Here is a 21779-nt window from a genome sequence, read left to right as displayed (position 1 = left end):
CTCAGCTGGAACCCAGTGTTTTTATGCCGTCTGTGGGCTGTCCTCAGCTGGAACCCAGTGTTTTTATGCCGTCTGTGGGCTGTCCTCAGCTGGAACCCAGTGTTTTTATGCCGTCTGTGGGCTGTCCTCAGCTAGTACCCAGTGTTTTTATGCCGTCTGTGGGCTGTCCTCAGCTAGAACCCAGTGTTTTTATGCCGTCTGTGGGCTGTCCTCAGCTAGAACCCAGTGTTTTTATGCCGTCGGTGGGCTGTCCTCAGCTGGAACCCAGTGTTTTTATGCCGTCTGTGGGCTGTCCTCAGCTAGAACCCAGTGTTTTTATGCCGTCTGTGGGCTGTCCTCAGCTGGAACCCAGTGTTTTTATGCCGTCTGTGGGCTGTCCTCAGCTAGAACCCAGTGTTTTTATGCCGTCGGTGGGCTGTCCTCAGCTGGAACCCAGTGTTTTTATGCCGTCTGTGGGCTGTCCTCAGCTGGAACCCAGTGTTTTTATGCCGTCTGTGGGCTGTCCTCAGCTGGAACCCAGTGTTTTTATGCCGTCTGTGGGCTGTCCTCAGCTGGAACCCAGTGTTTTTATGCCGTCTGTGGGCTGTCCTCAGCTAGTGTTTTTATGCCCTGTCCTCAGTGTGTTTTTATGCCGTCTGTGGGCTGTCCTCAGCTAGAACCCAGTGTTTTTATGCCGTCTGTGGGCTGTCCTCAGCTAGAACCCAGTGTTTTTATGCCGTCTGTGGGCTGTCCTCAGCTGGAACCCAGTGTTTTTATGCCGTCTGTGGGCTGTCCTCAGCTAGAACCCAGTGTTTTTATGCCGTCGGTGGGCTGTCCTCAGCTGGAACCCAGTGTTTTTATGCCGTCTGTGGGCTGTCCTCAGCTGGAACCCAGTGTTTTTATGCCGTCTGTGGGCTGTCCTCAGCTAGAACCCAGTGTTTTTATGCCGTCTGTGGGCTGTCCTCAGCTGGAACCCAGTGTTTTTATGCCGTCTGTGGGCTGTCCTCAGCTGGAACCCAGTGTTTTTATGCCATCTGTGGGCTGTCCTCAGCTAGAACCCAGTGTTTTTATGCCGTCGGTGGGCTGTCCTCAGCTAGAACCTAGTGTTTTTATGCCGTTTGTGGGCTGTCCTCAGCTAGAACCCAGTGTTTTTATGCCGTCTGTGGGCTGTCCTCAGCTGGAACCCAGTGTTTTTATGTCGTCTGTGGGCTGTCCTCAGCTAGAACCCAGTGTTTTTATGCCATCTGTGGGCTGTCCTCAGCTAGAACCCAGTGTTTTTATGCTGTCTGTCCTCAGTGGGCTGTCCTCAGCTAGAACCTAGTGTTTTTATGCCGTTTGTGGGCTGTCCTCAGCTAGAACCCAGTGTTTTTATGCCGTCTGTGGGCTGTCCTCAGCTGGAACCCAGTGTTTTTATGTCGTCTGTGGGCTGTCCTCAGCTAGAACCCAGTGTTTTTATGCCGTCGGTGGGCTGTCCTCAGCTGGAACCCAGTGTTTTTATGCCGTCTGTGGGCTGTCCTCAGCTGGAACCCAGTGTTTTTATGCCGTCTGTGGGCTGTCCTCAGCTGGAACCCAGTGTTTTTATGCCGTCTGTGGGCTGTCCTCAGCTAGAACCCAGTGTTTTTATGCCGTCGGTGGGCTGTCCTCAGGTAGAACCCAGTGTTTTTATGCCGTCTGTGGGCTGTCCTCAGCTGGAACCCAGTGTTTTTATGCCGTCTGTGGGCTGTCCTCAGCTGTCCTCAGTAACCCAGTGTTTTTATGCCGTCGGTGGGCTGTCCTCAGCTGGAACCCAGTGTTTTTATGCCGTCTGTGGGCTGTCCTCAGCTGGAACCCAGTGTTTTTATGCCGTCTGTGGGCTGTCCTCAGCTGGAACCCAGTGTTTTTATGCCGTCTGTGGGCTGTCCTCAGCTGGAACCCAGTGTTTTTATGCCGTCTGTGGGCTGTCCTCAGCTAGAACCCAGTGTTTTTATGCCGTCTGTGGGCTGTCCTCAGCTAGAACCCAGTGTTTTTATGCCGTCTGTGGGCTGTCCTCAGCTAGAACCCAGTGTTTTTATGCCGTCGGTGGGCTGTCCTCAGCTAGAACCCAGTGTTTTTATGCCGTCTGTGGGCTGTCCTCAGCTGGAACCCAGTGTTTTTATGCCGTCTGTGGGCTGTCCTCAGCTAGAACCCAGTGTTTTTATGCCGTCGGTGGGCTGTCCTCAGCTGGAACCCAGTGTTTTTATGCCGTCTGTGGGCTGTCCTCAGCTAGAACCCAGTGTTTTTATGCCGTCTGTGGGCTGTCCTCAGCTAGAACCCAGTGTTTTTATGCCGTCTGTGGGCTGTCCTCAGCTGGAACCCAGTGTTTTTATGCCGTCTGTGGGCTGTCCTCAGCTAGAACCCAGTGTTTTTATGCCGTGGGCTGGCTGGGCTGTCCTCAGCTGGAACCCAGTGTTTTTATGCCGTCTGTGGGCTGTCCTCAGCTGGAACCCCAGTGTTTTTATGCCGTCTGTGGGCTGTCCTCAGCTAGAACCCAGTGTTTTTATGCCAGCTGGAACCCAGTGTGGGCTGTCCTCAGCTGAACCCAGTGTTTTTATGCCGTCTGTGGGCTGTCCTCAGCTGGAACCCAGTGTTTTTATGCCGTCTGTGGGCTGTCCTCAGCTGTAGAACCCAGTGAACCCCGTTTTTATGCCGTTTTTAGCTGGAACCCAGTGTTTTTATGCCGTCTGTGGGCTGTCCTCAGCTGGAACCCAGTGTTTTTATGCCGGTGGGCTGTCCTCAGCTAGAACCCAGTGTTTTTATGCCGTCTGGTGGGCTGTCCTCAGCTAGAACCCAGTGTTTTTATGCCGTCTGTGGGCTGTCCTCAGCTGGAACCCAGTGTTTTTATGCCGTCTGTGGGCTGTCCTCAGCTGGAACCCAGTGTTTTTATGCCGTCTGTGGGCTGTCCTCAGCTGGAACCCAGTGTTTTTATGCCGTCGGTGGGCTGTCCTCAGCTGGAACCCAGTGTTTTTATGCCGTCTGTGGGCTGTCCTCAGCTGGAACCCAGTGTTTTTATGCCGTCTGTGGGCTGTCCTCAGCTGGAACCCAGTGTTTTTATGCCGTCTGTGGGCTGTCCTCAGCTAGAACCCAGTGTTTTTATGCCGTCTGTGGGCTGTCCTCAGCTGGAACCCAGTGTTTTTATGCCGTCTGTGGGCTGTCCTCAGCTGGAACCCAGTGTTTTTATGCCGTCTGTGGGCTGTCCTCAGCTAGTACCCAGTGTTTTTATGCCGTCTGTGGGCTGTCCTCAGCTAGAACCCAGTGTTTTTATGCCGTCTGTCCTCAGGGCTGTCCTCAGCTAGAACCCAGTGTTTTTATGCAGTCTGTGGGCTGTCCTCAGCTGGAACCCAGTGTTTTTACTGCCCAGTCTGTGGGCTGTCCTCAGCTAGAACCCAGTGTTTTTATGCCGTCTGGTGGGCTGTCCTCAGCTGGAACCCAGTGTTTTTATGCCGTCTGTGGGCTGTCCTCAGCTGGAACCCAGTGTTTTTATGCCGTCTGTGGGCTGTCCTCAGCTGGAACCCAGTGTTTTTATGCCCAGTCTGTGGGCTGTCCTCAGCTAGAACCCAGTGTTTTTATGCCGTCTGTGGGTCTGCTCCCAGTGTTTTTAGCTGTCCTCAGCTGGAACCCAGTGTTTTTATGCCGTCTGGTGGGCTGTCCTCAGCTGGAACCCAGTGTTTTTATGCCGTCTGTGGGCTGTCCTGCTGGAACCCAGTGTTTTTATGCTGTGGCTGTGCTGTGGGGCCTCCCAGTGTTTTTATGCTAGAACCCAGTGTTTTTATGCCGTCTGTGGGCTGTCCTCAGCTGGAACCCAGTGTTTTTATGCCGTCTGTGGGCTGTCCTCAGCTGGAACCCAGTGTTTTTATGCCGTCTGTGGGCTGTCCTCAGCTGGAACCCAGTGTTTTTATGCCGTCTGTGGGCTGTCCTCAGCTAGAACCCAGTGTTTTTATGCCGTCTGTCCTCAGGTGGGCTGTCCTCAGGGCTAGAACCCAGTGTTTTTATGCCGTCTGTGGGCTGTCCTCAGCTAGAACCCAGTGTTTTTATGCCGTCTGTGGGCTGTCCTCAGCTGGAACCCAGTGTTTTTATGCCGTCTGTGGGCTGTCCTCAGCTAGAACCCAGTGTTTTTATGCCGTCTGTGGGCTGTCCTCAGCCTAGAACCCAGTGTTTTTATGCCGTCTGTGGGCTGTCCTCAGCTGTCCTCTGTCCTCAGCTAGAACCCAGTGTTTTTATGCCGTCTGCTGGAACCCAGTGGGCTGTCCTCCTCAGCTGGAACCCAGTGTTTTTATGCCGTCTGTGGGCTGTCCTCAGCTGGAACCCAGTGTTTTTATGCCGTCTGTGGGCTGTCCTCAGCTGGAACCCAGTGTTTTTATGCCGTCTGTGGGCTGTCCTCAGCTGGAACCCAGTGTTTTTATGCCGTCTGTGGGCTGTCCTCAGCTGGAACCCAGTGTTTTTATGCCGTCTGTGGGCTGTCCTCAGCTGGAACCCAGTGTTTTTATGCCGCCTGTGGGCTGTCCTCAGCTGGAACCCAGTGTTTTTATGCCCAGTGTTTTTATGCTGTGGGCTGTCCTCAGATAGAACCCAGTGTTTTTATGCCGTCTGTGTGCTGTCCTCAGCTAGAACCCAGTGTTTTTATGCCGTCTGTGGGCTGTCCTCAGCTGGAACCCAGTGTTTTTATGCCGTCTGTGGGCTGTCCTCAGGTGGAACCCAGTGTTGTTATGCCGTCTGTGGGCTGTCCTCAGCTGGAACCCAGTGTTTTTATGCCGTCTGTGGGCTGTCCTCAGCTGGAACCCAGTGTTTTTATGCCGTCAGATAGAACCCAGTGTTTTTATGCGTGGGCTGTCCTCAGGTAGAACCCAGTGTTTTTATGCCGTCTGTGGGCTGTCCTCAGGTAGAACCCAGTGTTTTTATGCCGTCTGTGGGCTGTCCTCAGCTAGAACCCAGTGTTTTTATGCCGTCTGTGGGCTGTCCTCAGCTAGAACCCAGTGTTTTTATGCCGTCGGTGGGCTGTCCTCAGGTAGAACCCAGTGTTTTTACCACTGACAGCGTGAGGAAGTCTAGTTTTATCGCTGGGGGTCATTTCAATGTGGAAGGACCAATGAGCACCAAAGTGAAGTTAATAGGAGCATATTAAATTGGGTGTGAAATGAAAGAGTCCCTGTTTGAGAAAGGAAGGCGTATACATGTTCCATCTTAAAAATGTGTAATAAGTGAAGGCTTTGATTTCTGATCAAACCGATGTCAAAGGGGTCTTAAAAGGTATTAGAATAACATCAGAACACAATGTTGAAGTAAAGACCTCTTCCAACTAATAGCAACTTTTGGGGGGGGATTTCTATGAAACATTTCCTTGTGCTTTGAAGTTCCGTTACCAAAACCCACATCTTTAAGATATTTTCACATTTCTCTCCCTTGTGAGGGAGAATAATGAAAGTTCACAGAACAAGGAAAGGTAGAGCTATCAGTTAGTTAGTGTTTTTACTGATATCAAGTGAATAAGTGAATAAAACAAATTCTGGTAATAAAATGGGTAATAGAATTTCTGCAATTGATTTGGCTACAATGGGAAATCGTAGTAGTCACAAACCACAGTTTGGTTCACAAGTTTGGACAGTACAGCTCAGAGTAGTGTACAGAGCACACAAGTTGAGTACACTAATGTGCTGTACTTTGTTGTCCAAACTTGTGAAAACATAGACAACTATGATTGGTTCAGATTTGTTTCCGGTCTGGATGACCCAAATTTGGTCTTGTTTGGGGGCAAAGTTCATTAAAACAATTAGCCAGTGTGGCGAATGATACCCAAATATGCAGAAGAGGATCTTGCATATTTTTATATATATACAGTGCCTTGCGAAAGTATTCGGCCCCCTTGAACTTTGCGACCTTTTGCCACATTTCAGGCTTCAAACATGTGGGACACAATCATGAAGTGGAATGACATTTATTGGATATTTCAAACTTTTTTAACAAATCAAAAACTGAAAAATTGGGCGTGCAAAATTATTCAGCCCCTTTACTTTCAGTGCAGCAAACTCTCTCCAGAAGTTCAGTGAGGATCTCTGAATGATCCAATGTTGACCTAAATGACTAATGATGATAAATACAATCCACCTGTGTGTAATCAAGTCTCCATATAAATGCACCTGCACTGTGATAGTCTCAAGATGTCCGTTAAAAGCGCAGAGAGCATCATGAAGAACAAGGAACACACCAGGCAGGTCCGAGATACTGTTGTGAAGAAGTTTAAAGCCGGATTTGGATACAAAAAGATTTCCCAAGCTTTAAACATCCCAAGGAGCACTGTGCAAGCGATAATATTGAAATGGAAGGAGTATCAGACAACTGCAAATCTACCAAGACCTGGCCGTCCCTCTAAACTTTCAGCTCATACAAGGAGAAGACTGATCAGAGATGCAGCCAAGAGGCCCATGATCACTCTGGATGAACTGCAGAGATCTACAGCTGAGGTGGGAGACTCTGTCCATAGGACAACAATCAGTCATATATTGCACAAATCTGGCCTTTATGGAAGAGTGGCAAGAAGAAAGCCATTTCTTAAAGATATCCATAAAAATTGTCGTTTAAAGTTTGCCACAAGGCACCTGGGAGACACACCAAACATGTGGAAGAAGGTGCTCTGGTCAGATGAAACCAAAATTGAACTTTTTGGCAACAATGCAAAACGTTATGTTTGGCGTAAAAGCAACACCCTGAACACACCATCCCCACTGTCAAACATGGTTTGGGCCTGCTTTTCTTCAGCAGGGACAGGGAAGATGGTTAAAATTGATGGGAAGATGGATGGAGCCAAATACAGGAACATTCTGGAAGAAAACCTGATTGAGTCTGCAAAAGACCTGAGGCTGGGACGGAGATTTGTCTTCCAACAAGACAATGATCCAAAACATAAAGCAAAATCTACAATGGAATGGTTAAAAAATAAACATATCCAGGTGTTAGAATGTCAAAGTCCAGACCTGAATCCAATCGAGAATCTGTGGAAAGAACTGAAAACTGCTGTTCACAAATGCTCTCCATCCAACCTCACTGAGCTCGAGCTGTTTTGCAAGGAGGAATGGGAAAAAATGTCAGTCTCTCGATGTGCAAAACTGATAGAGACATACCCCAAGCGACTTACAGCTGTAATTGCAGCGCTACAAAGTATTAACTTAAGGGGGCTGAATAATTTTGCATGCCCAATTTTTCAGTTTTTGATTTGTTAAAGTTTGAAATATCCAATAAATGTCGTTCCACTTCATGATTGTGTCCCACTTGTTGTTGATTCTTCACAAAAAAAATACAGTTTTATATCTTTATGTTTGACGCCTGAAATGTGGCAAAAAGTCGCAAAGTTCAAGGGGGCCGAATACTTTCGCAAGGCACTATATATACATATATATTTTTGTGTACCTATTTAGGATACATCACGATGAAGCTAATGACATTCATGTCCATAATTGTGCATTTCTGTGTAGTACAGACCAGGGACCCATGATTAAATTCAGTTATCGTGTGTGAATCACTTCACTTACTCTATTTCAATAACCAAAAGAGGTTTTTCAAAGTCCATGTGTACGTCATAGCTGACAACGCATTATTTCTGCAAACATTGTTGAATCTTCATTTGGAACAGATATTTTAAGAGTTTCTGGAAAGCACGGTCACAAAGATTTTACCGAAATTCTGTTACCAAATTTTGCATCTGTACAGCTCTTCCAGTAAATGTGTTTTTGTAAAATCGTCAGTGTAAATTGTTAAAAGTAGTCCTTGTTCATCAGTTGTATGGTTTTTGTTAAACTTTGAAATCAATGATCTTTGCTCGGCATACATTTGAAGTGACATTGCCCTGGGGCTGAAACGGGGAAGTGTGGGTGGATGAGCTTTGACCAGGCTCTGCTTAACACCACTTTAAAGGCCTGGAGCTGTTAGACTTGGCATCAATGATCATTCACAGGGTTCGCTCTGTAGAGCTGTCTGGTTGGGTTTAGATTTAGCTTCAAGTATACCTACAGTAGTGTCAACTCGGCTACACATGATCAAACTTGATGCTGAAAAAGTCTCTAGATGCGTTACACTTGAATTCCATCTAAAAACATTTTGTTTTACTTAAACTGTTCTCTCAGACAAGGTAGGTTTAGGACACACATTTTGTTTGTTGTTTACTTGTGTAAAACTGAACCAACTACAGACACTAACCTGATCTCTGTTTCACAGGCAGCCCTCCACACCTCTGATTCAGAGGGGTTGGGTTCAATGTGGAAGACTCAATTAAGTTGAATGCATTGTTGGGCAACTGACTAGGTATCCCCCTTTTCCTTTCACATGGCCCGGGGTTGATGCCTCAGTCTGACCTCTGACCTGTCTGACCGATCTTGGAGAAGTTGCCTGACCCTGCCTGAGGGGGACCTGGTAATCCTGCCAGTTGGCTGCTAACTGACACTGAAGTGATGAGTGACGGTACAGGCCAGATCAGACACGCCAGCAATAGCTGTCAGCCAAAGGGGGGTGTATCTGTGTGTTTGTGATTGAAAAGGTTATATGCAGTAGTTTGGGGTCTTTCTGCTTACGGTTATGCCAGTCTGTTTATCCCCCCGCCCACGCACACTGGGTGGATATTACTCACGCTAAGCGCTGGTGCTATGTGTGAACACAGCGTTGTGTTGACAGTAAAATACTGCACCACAAGCCTGTTTGCAAGCCGGTCAAATATTATCTTGGATTGTCCGTCGCCGTCATGGGAGCTTAGAATTAGAGGACACTTAGGGTCAGAGGAAGATGGACACACCCAGAGAGAGAGGGCGTCTGTGACTACAGTTTGGTGGAGACGAACCCTGATCCTTATCTCTGTGTGTGTGTGTGTGTGTGTGTGTGTGTGTGTGTGTGTGTGTGTGTGTGTGTGTGTGTGTGTGTGAGAGATGGTGGTTGTTTAACTGGTTACCATAACTCTGGACTGTTTTTCAGATGTGATCAATCCCAATGGGTCTAGGCCATAACAAGCTGCTTAGACATTTTGTTAATAATAATTCTGTCACCTTCAGTTGACACCCATAAGCATCAATAAATTGCTGTTTTTAACGGCCTCTCCACTGCATTGTGAGGAGAATATGGCTTCAAAGCGTTTTGTTTTTATTCGAGAGTGGAGCCCAGAGGGGATGAGCGAGGGAGAGAAATAAACAGAGTGAGGGAATGAAAATGGGTAAAGTATATCATGAATGCAAATGAGGCTAAGCCGATTGACGTCACGGGCCTGAGTGATGTGCCATCTGGGGACACCCTGGCTGGAGGGGAGGAGAGCCAAGGCAAGCTCAGCCCAGGGAGGGGGAGTCTTGTGGGGAAACTAGCTCTGGAGACACCACCCTCCCCTCTCTGGATCGTGTGTGTGTGGTGCAAGGGGAGGTGAGCCAAGACCTTGTACAGGCCTGAGCATTTGTCTGTGGGTGACAGCAGGTTGAGGATATCCCCTGGTTGGTTCCTCTGTTACTGCAACCTGCTGATTTGGACCAGGCACCAGTGTACACCTACTAGGTAGATAGATATATCTCTCTTGCTCTCTAGTATTGTCCTAGGTCTATGTTTGTGTGCATTTTTGAAAAGAAGTTTGACTTGGCTGTATGAATACTCTTACCCACCCCTCTTGGCTGTATGAATACTCTTACCCCCCCCTCTTGGCTGTATGAATACTCTTAACCTCCTCCCTCTTGGCTGTATGAATACTCTTACCCTCCTCCCTCTTGGCTGTATGAATACTCTTACCCTCCTCCCTCTTGGCTCTATGAATACTCTCACCCTCCTCCCTCTTGGCTGTGTGAATACTCTTACCCTCCTCCCTCTTGGCTCTATGAATACTCTTACCCTCCTCCCTCTTGGCTGTATGAATACTCTTATCCTCCTCCCTCTTGGCTGTATGAATACTCTTACCCTCCTCCCTCTTGGCTGTATGAATACTCTTACCCACCCCTCTTGGCTGTATGAATACTCTTACCCCCCCTCTTGGCTGTATGAATACTCTTAACCTCCTCCCTCTTGGCTGTATGAATACTCTTACCCTCCCCTCTTGGCTGTATGAATACTCTTACCCCCCCTCTTGGCTGTATGAATACTCTTAACCTCCTCCCTCTTGGCTGTATGAATACTCTTACCCTCCTCCCTCTTGGCTGTATGAATACTCTTACCCTCCTCCCTCTTGGCTCTATGAATACTCTTACCCTCCTCCCTCTTGGCTGTATGAATACTCTTACCCTCCTCCCTCTTGGCTGTATGAATACTCTTACCCTCCTCCCTCTTGGCTGTATGAATACTCTTCCCCTCCCTCTTGGCTGTATGAATACTCTTACCCCTCCCACTTGGCTGTATGAATACTCTTACCCCTCCCACTTGGCTGTATGAATACTCCTACCCCTCCCACTTGGCTGTATGAATACTCTTCCCCCTCCCACTTGGCTGTATGAATACTCTTACCCCTCCCACTTGGCTGTATGAATACTCTTACCCCTCCCACTTGGCTGTATGAATACTCTTACCCCTCCCACTTGGCTGTATGAATACTCTTACCCCTCCCACTTGGCTGTATGAATACTCTTACCCCTCCCACTTGGCTGTATGAATACTCTTACCCCTCCCACTTGGCTGTATGAATACTCTTACCCCTCCCACTTGGCTGTATGAATACTCTTACCCCTCCCACTTGGCTGTATGAATACTCTTACCCCTCCCACTTGGCTGTATGAATACTCTTACCCCTCCCACTTGGCTGTATGAATACTCTTACCCCTCCCTCTTGGCTGTATGAATACTCTTACCCCTCCCACTTGGCTGTATGAATACTCTTACCCCTCCCACTTGGCTGTATGAATACTCTTACCCCTCCCACTTGGCTGTATGAATACTCTTACCCTCCCTCTTGGCTGTATGAATACTCTTACCCCTCCCACTTGGCTGTATGAATACTCTTACCCCTCCCACTTGGCTGTATGAATACTCTTACCCCTCCCACTTGGCTGTATGAATACTCTTACCCCTCCCACTTGGCTGTATGAATACTCTTACCCCTCCCACTTGGCTGTATGAATACTCTTACCCCTCCCACTTGGCTGTATGAATACTCTTACCCCTCCCACTTGGCTGTATGAATACTCTTACCCCTCCCACTTGGCTGTATGAATACTCTTACCCCTCCCACTTGGCTGTATGAATACTCTTACCCTCCCTCTTGGCTGTATGAATACTCTTACCCTCCCTCTTGGCTGTATGAATACTCTTACCCCCCTCCATGTGTGTGGTAGTCTCGGTAGTCTCGCTGCCACTGTCTCCCCCCCCCCACCCCTCTTTCTGTCTTGCGTGCTCGGTAAGCCTAGTGTCGTTGGGAGTGTTGTCTGCTGCTGTCCTAATCAGCAAGCAGCTTTGCTCTATCGTCACGGTAACAAGGAGCCTATTACTGGGGAAATGAGGTGTGATTAACTCTTAGGTTTTACCAGATGGACATCTCAACCCAGTCTGTCTGGAGCAGCATGTTCCCCCTACATGTAGTACAGAGCTTCCCACACCAGCTCTCATTACACGCTCCGTGCATATGTCATGTATACACACGCGCTCGCACACGCTCCGTGCATATGTCATGTGTACACACACGCTCCGTGCATATGTCATGTATACACACGCGCTCGCACACGCTCCGTGCATATGTCATGTGTACACACACTCCGTGTGAGTGTTTTCTGCTGCTTACGCAGCATGCATGTTTCTCACACTGGCTGATAAATAGATGGAGAGTGTGTGTACCATCACAAAGATGACGCACCTTGTGGGCCTGTGTGAAAGTCTATCAGTTGAACCCAACCTGTTCAGCAGCCTAACAGTCCTCAGCAGAATGAAATGGATGGTTGAACCCAGATGACTTTAGTAGACGGAAGGCCACTCGTATTATTCAAGTGTTTAACATCGTTGCATATTTCTCTGGTTCTCTTCTGATTTACCAATATCTTGGAAGCAGCATAAATGCTTTTTTTTTTTTTTTTTTTTGTCTTTCCTCTCCTTCAGAGACGAGGGGCCATCTCGTATGACAGCTCAGATCAGACTGCTCTGTACATTCGTATGCTCGGTAAGTATTGCCCCCTGTCACATACAGTACACACCAACTAGCGTTATGCTAGTTACTGTGAGTACTGTCCCCACCCACACTCACTCAGCAGCACCACCAGCCATTTTGTTGTAGTACAACTCGCATTTCAATACTAACAACTATAAGTACTGCTCACTGTCCCCACATTTACAATGAACAGGCATCAGGCCTCTAGATTGCACATCAAGGAAAGGGTTGAAATATTGTTGTTCTTGTCATATTACATAATAGCTTAAGTAACAACGTAAAAGGGATGAATACATTTTTAGAAAGGGATAGAGGAATTCAGGCAGACAGAGATGGATGCAGAGGGACTCACTCGTCTGATCTCTTTGATAATCTCTCCATCACATAAGGTTTAAGTCATGTCTGAGTCCGTCCAGCCGTCCAGGCCAGCCGTTGGGCCACAGAATTAAGCCTCTGAATTTTGAGCAGATTTACTGAGGCCGAGGTTTAATTCTGTGTTGTGCTGGGTACATAGGTCAGTGGAATGTTCTGGGTCCTCTGTGTGGATGCTAGGAGTCCACTCGATTTAGACCAGTATTTCTGTGTGGTTGTTTGTAAGAGTCTGTCCTGTCTTGTTGGTTATGTATATATTATGTTGTCTGCGCTGCCACGTAACATTTGGGGATAATAGTTTATTGAGTTGGATTTTGCCCTGCCTACCCAGAAGTCAGTCTAGCAGACCAGACAAAGACAGATTAGACCCTTATGCCTGTTCTGTTGTCATGGGAAATGATATACATAGGGCCAGGAGTTTTCCAGGAAATACTCTGGGCCCTGTTTATAACCTACAACTGGCCAGGTCACTGACCTCACTTCCTGTCTGGAGGAAGCTATGATGGTTTGTGCTGCAAATAGTTTGATTAACTATTTTCGGATACAATTCTGTTCGAAGTTAACTTAGATAAAAAAAAAAAAACATTTTTAAACACCGATTACTGACATCTTCAGTATTTCAATCATCTCAAGAAGACTATTTAAATGACCATTTTAACTCAATGATGTAACAACAATTTGCTGCTACTAGCATTCCCCTGGTTATCTCTGGCTCTAGTATTAGGCCTACTTTGAGAGCATGTGTTTTTGTGGAGTTGGTGCTACTAGCGTTCCCCTGGTTCTCTGGCTCTACTATTAGGCCTACTTTGAGAGCATGTGTTTTTGTGGAGTTGGTGCTACTAGCGTTCCCCTGGTTCTCTGGCTCTACTATTAGGCCTACTTTGAGAGCATGTGTTTTTGTGGAGTTGGTGCTACTAGCGTTCCCCTGGTTCTCTGGCTCTACTATTAGGCCTACTTTGAGAGCATGTGTTTTTGTGGAGTTGGTGCTACTAGCGTTCCCCTGGTTCTCTGGCTCTACTATTAGGCCTACTTTGAGAGCATGTGTTTTTGTGGAGTTGGTGCTACTAGCGTTCCCCTGGTTCTCTGGCTCTACTATTAGGCCTACTTTGAGAGCATGTGTTTTTGTGGAGTTGGTGCTACTAGCGTTCCCCTGGTTCTCTGGCTCTACTATTAGGCCTACTTTGAGAGCATGTGTTTTTGTGGAGTTGGTGCTACTAGCGTTCCCCTGGTTCTCTGGCTCTACTATTAGGCCTACTTTGAGAGCATGTGTTTTTGTGGAGTTGGTGGATATTAAAATGTATAATAAGAGGTGCTGCAACATCTCAGTTCAGGACATGTAGGCTATTTGCCAGGGCCTGTGATAAATTACTAGGCCAGTCTGTCATACAGTGGGTTTAAAAGCATTACAGCGTAGAGGTCAGTGCACATTGCAAATCAACTGTCTGACCCATATTCCCCTGACGTCAAGGCCGCTGGCACATAGAATGGGAAAACGTGACACTCCACATCTCATCACACATTTTAAACGTGCAGCTCACACACAGACACCAAATGACTTGGATGTGTGAATGCATGTATATCTGAGTTTGTGTACATCATGCATACCTTTTTGTATATTTAAATGAAATCTGTGAAAGCTGTATGTGACTGTCCTTTAATGGTAATTCCCAGTTTTGCTATTTTGCTAGGGGCTTGTGTTATATTCAAACAGCTGTTCCCAAGTAAGTAAGCTGGTGGGAGTGAGACTGTACTGAATGACTGATCTGATGTACAAATCAGTGCTGAAGAGCTGCATTAGCCTGTCAGTCTGACTGTGCTGCTGAATGACTCACCTAGGAGACCAGTATTGACTGGGTTGCCTGGACCAGTGCCATAGTACCATAGCAATAGTCAGTGTTCGCCTCTGAGTATGAAGCACAAACCTGTCTACTGTATGTTGATCTGCTGCTCTGACTACTAATACTAGTGTTACTGTAGCCTTGCCTGGCATTGCATGCTCAGCTGTTCCTAGTTCCTTTAGTGGTCTACATGCTGCTGCCCTTTGGAGAAAGGGAGAGGGAGAGTGCATGTGAATGAGTACAGCATGTTGGTGACCTGTGTGTGGGAGCGCTCTTTCTCAACTGTACCTTTCATGACTCTTGAGGACGTGTGTGCGTGTTGCTTCCCTCTAGGAGATGTTCGAGTGAGAAGTCAGGTAGGATTTGAACCAGAAGGAAGAGGTTCCTATCCGTATCTGTGCATTGACTTCCGGACCCTACACTGTGAGTATGAACCATGACGACGTATTTCCTCACTGCCTAGTAGTTGTGGTGTGACTTTCCTCTAGTTACCCTCACTGATCAGTTAAGAGATGGTACCGGCATATAGCCCTGCCCCTGCGGGTACTACCGGTCTTAAGTCTGTAGATCTGCTATACCTGACAGATGTTGGTGAATATCTTATTTCACACACTGATTAGTTGACATCATTGTCTTTATGTAAATAAGTCAACCTGAATAATCCTTATGTGACTGAGCAGGGTGGGGTACTGTTCTAGTTCAGGAAGTGGAGTGATATTTAATTTGGACAAAGTCTTGTAGAGAAAATACTGTGACATTCAGTTCATGAATAGAAAGTTGTAATCTGAGCGCCAACCCTGAATGTGAGTCCTGCTACGTTAGTGACTCCCAGTCCAGTGGAGTTCTCTCTCTGACAGACGTTCCATGTGTTCACTTCCTGGTTTAAAAGTAAACGCCTTCCTCGGAATGCTGACATGCTTCCTGAGTTGTACCATGGCTTTCCAGCCATGGTGTGTGTGTCCACTGACGAAGTATGACTTGTGACGTGTGTGTGTGTGTGTGTGTGTCCACTGACGAAGCATGACATGTGACATGTGTGTGTGTGTCCACTGACGAAGCATGACTTGTGACGTGTGTGTGTGTGTGTGTGTGTGTGTGTCCAAGCAGTAGGCTAAGTGTAGGCAGTGTAAGTGTCCATCCTCAGGCAGTGGTGTTCATAGTTGACCAGTCTTGAATCCAGAGTGACCTCACAGGAATGCAGTGTGTATGTAAAATCAATAATTTGTCCACTTCTTTCATTCTTATTGATTACATTTTTATTGGTTTCGTCAGTCTTCTTATTGGTTTCGTCAGTCTTGTTATTGGTTTCGTCAGTCTTGTTATTGGTTTCGTCAGTCTTGTTATTGGTTTCGTCAGTCTTGTTATTGTTTTCGTCAGTCTTGTTATTGTTTTCGTCAGTCTTGTTATTGGTTTCGTCAGTCTTGTTATTGGTTTCGTCAGTCTTGTTATTGGTTTCGTCAGTCTTGTTATTGGTTTCGTCAGTCTTGTTATTGGTTTCGTCAGTCTTGTTATTGGTATCAAATCAACGTTTATTTGTCATGTGCGCCAAATACAACAGGTGTAGCCTTAGTGAAATTCTTACGTGGGGGGAAAAAACACATGGCACAATTGGTTAGGCGCCATTTCACAATTCATCAGTATTCTTATTGGTTTCATCAGCGTTCTCATTCACATATTGAACTTTTTGGACATTTGGATAGCTCTTAGTCTCAATTATAAGTCCACCCAAACATTCATGCAACATTCCTGATATAAGATTTGGAGCAGATGTCTGTGACTCTAGTGCCTGGGGATTATAAAGCAGAGTACATTACTAAATGATTAGATAGACCTCTACTGTGTAAACCAGACATGCCATGTCATCCCTCTGTTTCTTTCTGTACAACAGGAAACTGTTGAATCTATCCTCTATGTTGTCCGTGTTTTTGACAACAAACATTTTATGACCATTACTAACAGATAACAAACAGAAAATGGCTATGGAATAGTTGAGGGTGTAATACAATGTTATAATATTAATCCACAATGGGCTCGTGGTAATCGCTGGAGCGGGAATAGGTGGAATGGTATCAAACACACAGTTTCCATATGTTTGATACCATTCGCTCCGTTCCAGCCATTATTTTGAGCCGTCCTTCCCTCAGCATCCTCCACTGCTGCTAGTTTTCAGTTCTCTCCTCCTCACTCAGACCACTCCCAGACAGTCCCAGCAAAATTCTTGCTTGAGAAATTGTACTTCGCTAAGAAGGTATTTTGTTTATTTCTTACCATTGTGTAATTGAAAACAGTCACAGTAAGGTACTTAATTCTTTCAATATATTTTTTGGCAATGCACTAATTTTAAGCTTTAAAACTGCAAAATGTTCTTTGTCTCGTGACAAAATGTGTAGAATTGCAGGACATTTGCTTAAAAACGGCACATTTTTTCTCTCTGATGCCAAGAGATGGGCCTTTAATGTTCCTTCCCAGGGCCTGAAGGTTTGTCCGGCCATGCACTGCCAAAGTCGATCAGTGGTGGAAAAAGTAACCAATTGTCATACTTGATTTATACTTAAGTATATTTAAAACAAAATACTTTCAAGTAGTATTTTACTGGGTGACTTTCACTTTTACTTGAGTCATTTTCTTTTAAGGTGTCATTACTTTTACTAATCTCAAATTCATTATATTAAACAAATCAGACGGCACGATTTTCTTATTTTTTTTGATTTACGAATAGCCAGGGGCGTACTTCAACACGCAGACAATTTACAAACAAAGCATTTGTGATTAGTGAGTCCGCCAGATCAGAGGAAGTAAGGGTGACCAGGGATGTTCTCATGATAAGTGCGTGAATTAGCTAATGTTCCTGTCCTGCTAAGCATTCCAAATGTAACTAGTACTTTTGGGTGTCAGGGAAAAGGTATGGAGTAAGAAGTACATTTATTTTCTTTAGGAATGTAGTGAAGTAAAATCTAAATAAAGTACAGATACCCACAAAAAGACTTTAAACTACTTAAGTACTTTATACTACTTTTTAATTTTTAAATTTTACCCCTGGACCCAAAGTTTGAGAACCACTGTTTTAAACAACTCCAATGTTCTGAATAAACCCTTGTGTTTTCAGCCTGCTCAGAATCCACCTCAGCCTCTAGTCTTATCCCTGGTCCTGGCTTCATCTCGGCTGGGCCCGTGTCTGGTAGGCGGCTCCGCAGACTTCTCAGCTTCCAGAGATACCTACACTCGTCCCGTCTCCTCTGGGGAACAACCCACCTCAACCCCCTCCACATCCTGGATGAGGACTACATTGGACAGGCCAAGGTCTGATGCTCACGCAGACCATACGCTCTGAGCCAATCATACACTCGTATGCATATACATTTCATGTTTATGTGCATGGCTTAACACACACTTACATGTACATGTGTTTTTCTCTTGCAGTGTATGCTGGAAAGGGTCGGGAGTTGGAATTTTGACATTTTCCTCTTCGACAGATTAACGAATGGTATATTTCTAACAGATGTCCACTTTTTCTCCCAGAGCTTTACCTACATTTTTGTAATGTCCTCATCCTCACAGAATGAATGAATGAGTGTGACATGACTGCATAGGCCTGCTTTCAACTCTTCAGACATTTTTAGACAATGATGCCCTCTGGTGTTTGTTTTGCTGAATGCTGTGTAGAACTGGGATGTTGGGGACTCTTAAGTCATTCTCCATAGATTTTCATTGCAATGCTAAACTCTACCACAAAAAACACAACTACCCGCCCCTGAACACTATTCCTGACAAGCTCTTAAACTAAATCTCACATCCCTCTCCATGCAGGAAACAGCCTGGTGACGATGACCTTCCACCTCCTGAACCAGTATGGTCTGCTGGAGCTGTTTCAGCTGGACATGGTAAAGCTGTGGCGCTTCCTGGTAATGGTGCAGGAGGACTACCACAGCCTCAACCCCTACCATAACGCTGTGCACGCTGCTGATGTCACACAGGCCATGTACTGCTACCTGCGAGAACCCAAGGTAGCAGACAGATTGACCGTGCTAGTTTTCTGTTGTACAGAAAGTATTCAGAACTTTTTTATTCAGCTTAATGGGTGTTTGAACTGGGCTATCCCACTGAGCTAAAGCCTAGGCATTTGCTCCTGGAGCCGATAAAAATTGAGCTGACATTCCCGGTCTCTCCATAGCTGGCCAAGTCCCTGACGTCCTGTGACATCCTCCTGGGCCTGCTAGCAGCTGCTACTCATGACCTGGACCACCCGGGAGTCAACCAGCCTTTCCTCATCAAGACCAACCACTACCTGGCCAAGCTCTACAGGGTGAGAGCCCATAGCTGGAGCAGTCCTCAGCTACTTTAGAAGCCATGTTAGACCAGAGGGTTATACTACAAAGCAGTATCACTGAGTTGGCTAACTATTGATTTTCTGGTTAATTAAAAAGATAAACTTGGGCCTCCTGAGTTGCACAGCGGTCTAAGGCACTACATCACAGTGCTGAGGCGTCACTACAGACTGGTTCGATCTCAGGCTGTGTCACAGCCGGCCATGACCTGGAGACCTACAAGGTGGCGCACAACTGGCCCAGCGTCGTCCGGGTTAGGGGAGGATTTGGCTGGACCGTATTTTCTTGTCTCATTGTGGCGGGCCGGGCGCCTGCAAGCTGTCGTCAGTTGGAAGGTATTTTCTTGTCTCATTGTGGCGGGCAGGGCGCCTGCAAGCTGTCGTCAGTTGGAAGGTATTTTCTTGACTCATTGTGGCGGGCCGGGCGCCTGCAAGCTGTCGTCAGTTGGAAGGTATTTTCTTGTCTCATTGTGGCGGGCCGGGCGCCTGCAAGCTGTCGTCAGTTGGAAGGTATTTTCTTGTCTCATTGTGGCGGGCCGGGCGCCTGCAAGCTGTCGTCAGTTGGACGGTATTTTCTTGTCTCATTGTGGCGGGCCGGGCGCCTGCAAGCTGTCGTCAGTTGGAAGGTATTTTCTTGTCTCATTGTGGCGGGCCGGGCGCCTGCAAGCTGTCGTCAGCTGGACGGTATTTTCTTGTCTCATTGTGGCGGGCCGGGCGCCTGCAAGCTGTCGTCAGTTGGAAGGTATTTTCTTGTCTCATTGTGGCGGGCCGGGTGCCTGCAAGCTGTCGTCAGTTGGAAGGTATTTTCTTGTCTCATTGTGGCGGGCCGGGCGCCTGCAAGCTGTCGTCAGTTGGAAGGTATTTTCACCGACACATTGGTGCAGCTTGCTTCCGGGTTATGCGAGCAGTGTGTCAAGAAGCAGTGCGGCTTGGTAGGGTCGTGTTTCAGAGGACGCATGGCTCCATCTTCACCTCTCCCGAATCTGTAGTGGAGTTACAGCCAGCGACGAGGCTGGAGGGGGGTTACAGCCAGCGACGAGGCTGGAGAGGGGTTACAGCCAGCGACGAGGCTGGAGGGGGGTTACAGCCAGCGACGAGGCTGGAGGGGGGTTACAGCCAGCGACGAGGCTGGAGGGGGGGTTACAGCCAGCGACGAGGCTGGAGGGGGGGTTACAGCCAGCGACGAGGCTGGAGGGGGGGTTACAGCCAGCGACGAGGCTGGAGGGGGTTACAGCCAGCGACGAGGCTGGAGGGGGGGTTACAGCCAGCGACGAGGCTGGAGGGTTACAGCCAGCGACGAGGCTGGAGGGGGTTACAGCCAGCGACGAGGCTGGAGGGGGTTACAGCCAGCGACGAGGCTGGAGGGGGTTACAGCCAGCGACGAGGCTGGAGGGGGGTTACAGCCAGCGACGAGGCTGGAGGGGGGTTACAGCCAGCGACGAGGCTGGAGGGGGTTACAGCCAGCGACGAGGCTGGAGGGGGGTTACAGCCAGCGACGAGGCTGGAGGGGGGTTACAGCCAGCGACGAGGCTGGAGGGGGGTTACAGCCAGCGACGAGGCTGGAGGGGGGTTACAGCCAGCGACGAGGCTGGAGGGGGTTACAGCCAGCGACGAGGCTGGAGGGGGTTACAGCCAGCGACGAGGCTGGAGGGGTTACAGCCAGCGACGAGGCTGGAGGGGGTTACAGCCAGCGACGAGGCTGGAGGGGGGGTTACAGCCAGCGACGAGGCTGGAGGGGGGTTACAGCCAGCGACGAGGCTGGAGGGGGGGTTACAGCCAGCGACGAGGCTGGAGGGGGGGTTACAGCCAGCGACGAGGCTGGAGGGGGGGTTACAGCCAGCGACGAGGCTGGAGGGGGGGTTACAGCCAGCGACGAGGCTGGAGGGGGGGTTACAGCCAGCGACGAGGCTGGAGGGGGGGTTACAGCCAGCGACGAGGCTGGAGGGGGGGTTACAGCCAGCGACGAGGCTGGAACTTCCACTTGGATACCACAAAATTGGGGAGGAAAAAGGGGCATACAGATGAATAATAAAAAAGCTCATCTTAGATATCAATTAGCCCAAACCCATTACAAGCTTATCTTTCCCAAAAACTAAAATGTTATATCAGAATATTTAGGGCAACTTTTTGATCCTGCTTTGTAGTATAACCCTCTGCCTAACGCTACGCTGTCATGTTGGCCAAGCTCTAGAGGGGAGAACGTAAAGCAATCCAAGCTCCTGTAGCTTTAGACCTGGCTGGAGATCAATAGATGGCTATGTAATGTTGAGGTCCATGATTGAATGCAGTTAGTAGCTCAAGATGACAGCATTCTCAATCTGTCTCTGGTCTGTAGAACTCCTCTGTTCTGGAGAACCACCACTGGCGGTCTGCAGTAGGTCTGCTCAGAGAGACTGGCCTGTTCTCCCACCTGCCTGCTGAGGAAGGGTCAGTCATGTTCTTTTTCCAGTGCCAAATGGTTGATCAATAAACGTTACTCTGTTAAAGAGCAAGCTAATGAGTTGGTTGTTGTAGTATACATTTTATTTAAACTCATGAGCTCATCAGGCTGAAGATGGAGCACCAGCTGGGTTCTCTGATCCTGGCCACTGACATCAGCAGACAGAACGAGTACCTGGGGAAGTTCAGAACACACCTGAACCAGGATGACCTGTGCCTGAGCAACGCCAGCCACCGACACTTCATCCTCCAGGTCAGTTACCAGCTGGACCATAGGTTTTGAGTTGGGCCTGGGGAAACTGTGGTAACTAACCAGTAATTGTGGCTCTTAGTTGTGCATGGGGAAACTGTAGAACTGGCTGTTTTGTCTCTAACTCATTGCAGATGGCTCTGAAGTGTGCGGACATCTGCAACCCCTGCAGACCCTGGGAGCTGAGCAAACAGTGGAGCGAGAAAGTGACTCAAGAGTTTTTTCACCAAGGTAGCCTCTCATTAATCTATCATTTTCTCTTCACCTATCCTGTTGATTTCTGATCAGTGTGTGTTGTCTATCCCTCTGTAGGAGACATTGAGAAGAAGCACAAACTTGAAGTCAGTCCACTGTGTGATAGCCAGAGAAACTCAATGGGAAACATTCAGATTGGTAAGTTATGATGGTTTCTAGGTAAGTACTAGCTACATTCCATTGATAGAACCAGAAGCTCTATTAGGCCTGCCTTTCGAACCCTGTGTGTCT

The 21779-nt window shown here is 47.7% G+C and overlaps 1 protein-coding gene across 5 annotated transcripts in view; it reads left to right on the top strand.

The window, feature by feature from the left end:
* The window catches only part of LOC118370145 (high affinity cAMP-specific 3',5'-cyclic phosphodiesterase 7A-like), a 37518-nt gene that overhangs the window by 13954 nt on the left and 1785 nt on the right, over positions 1–21779 (top strand). For 2 of the 5 annotated variants that reach the window (XM_035754986.2, XM_035754976.2), the window contains 11 exons: positions 12022–12082; positions 14131–14163; positions 14614–14703; positions 17387–17580; positions 17701–17764; positions 18088–18284; positions 18452–18583; positions 20940–21031; positions 21152–21296; positions 21428–21524; positions 21606–21686. In XM_035754986.2, the coding sequence (XP_035610879.1) occupies positions 12022–12082; positions 14131–14163; positions 14614–14703; positions 17387–17580; positions 17701–17764; positions 18088–18284; positions 18452–18583; positions 20940–21031; positions 21152–21296; positions 21428–21524; positions 21606–21686 (1186 nt within the window). The remainder of the gene's footprint in view (positions 1–12021; positions 12083–14130; positions 14164–14613; positions 14704–17386; positions 17581–17700; positions 17765–18087; positions 18285–18451; positions 18584–20939; positions 21032–21151; positions 21297–21427; positions 21525–21605; positions 21687–21779) is intronic. The other 3 variants (XM_035755003.2, XM_035754995.2, XM_035755012.2) reach the window with 3 other exon arrangements.

The sequence above is a fragment of the Oncorhynchus keta genome, chromosome 4, assembly GCF_023373465.1.
Source record: "Oncorhynchus keta strain PuntledgeMale-10-30-2019 chromosome 4, Oket_V2, whole genome shotgun sequence".
NCBI classification, from domain to species: domain Eukaryota; kingdom Metazoa; phylum Chordata; class Actinopteri; order Salmoniformes; family Salmonidae; genus Oncorhynchus; species Oncorhynchus keta.
The sequence above is the reverse complement of the archived record's forward strand: the minus strand, read 5'-3'. Positions and strand labels throughout refer to the sequence as shown.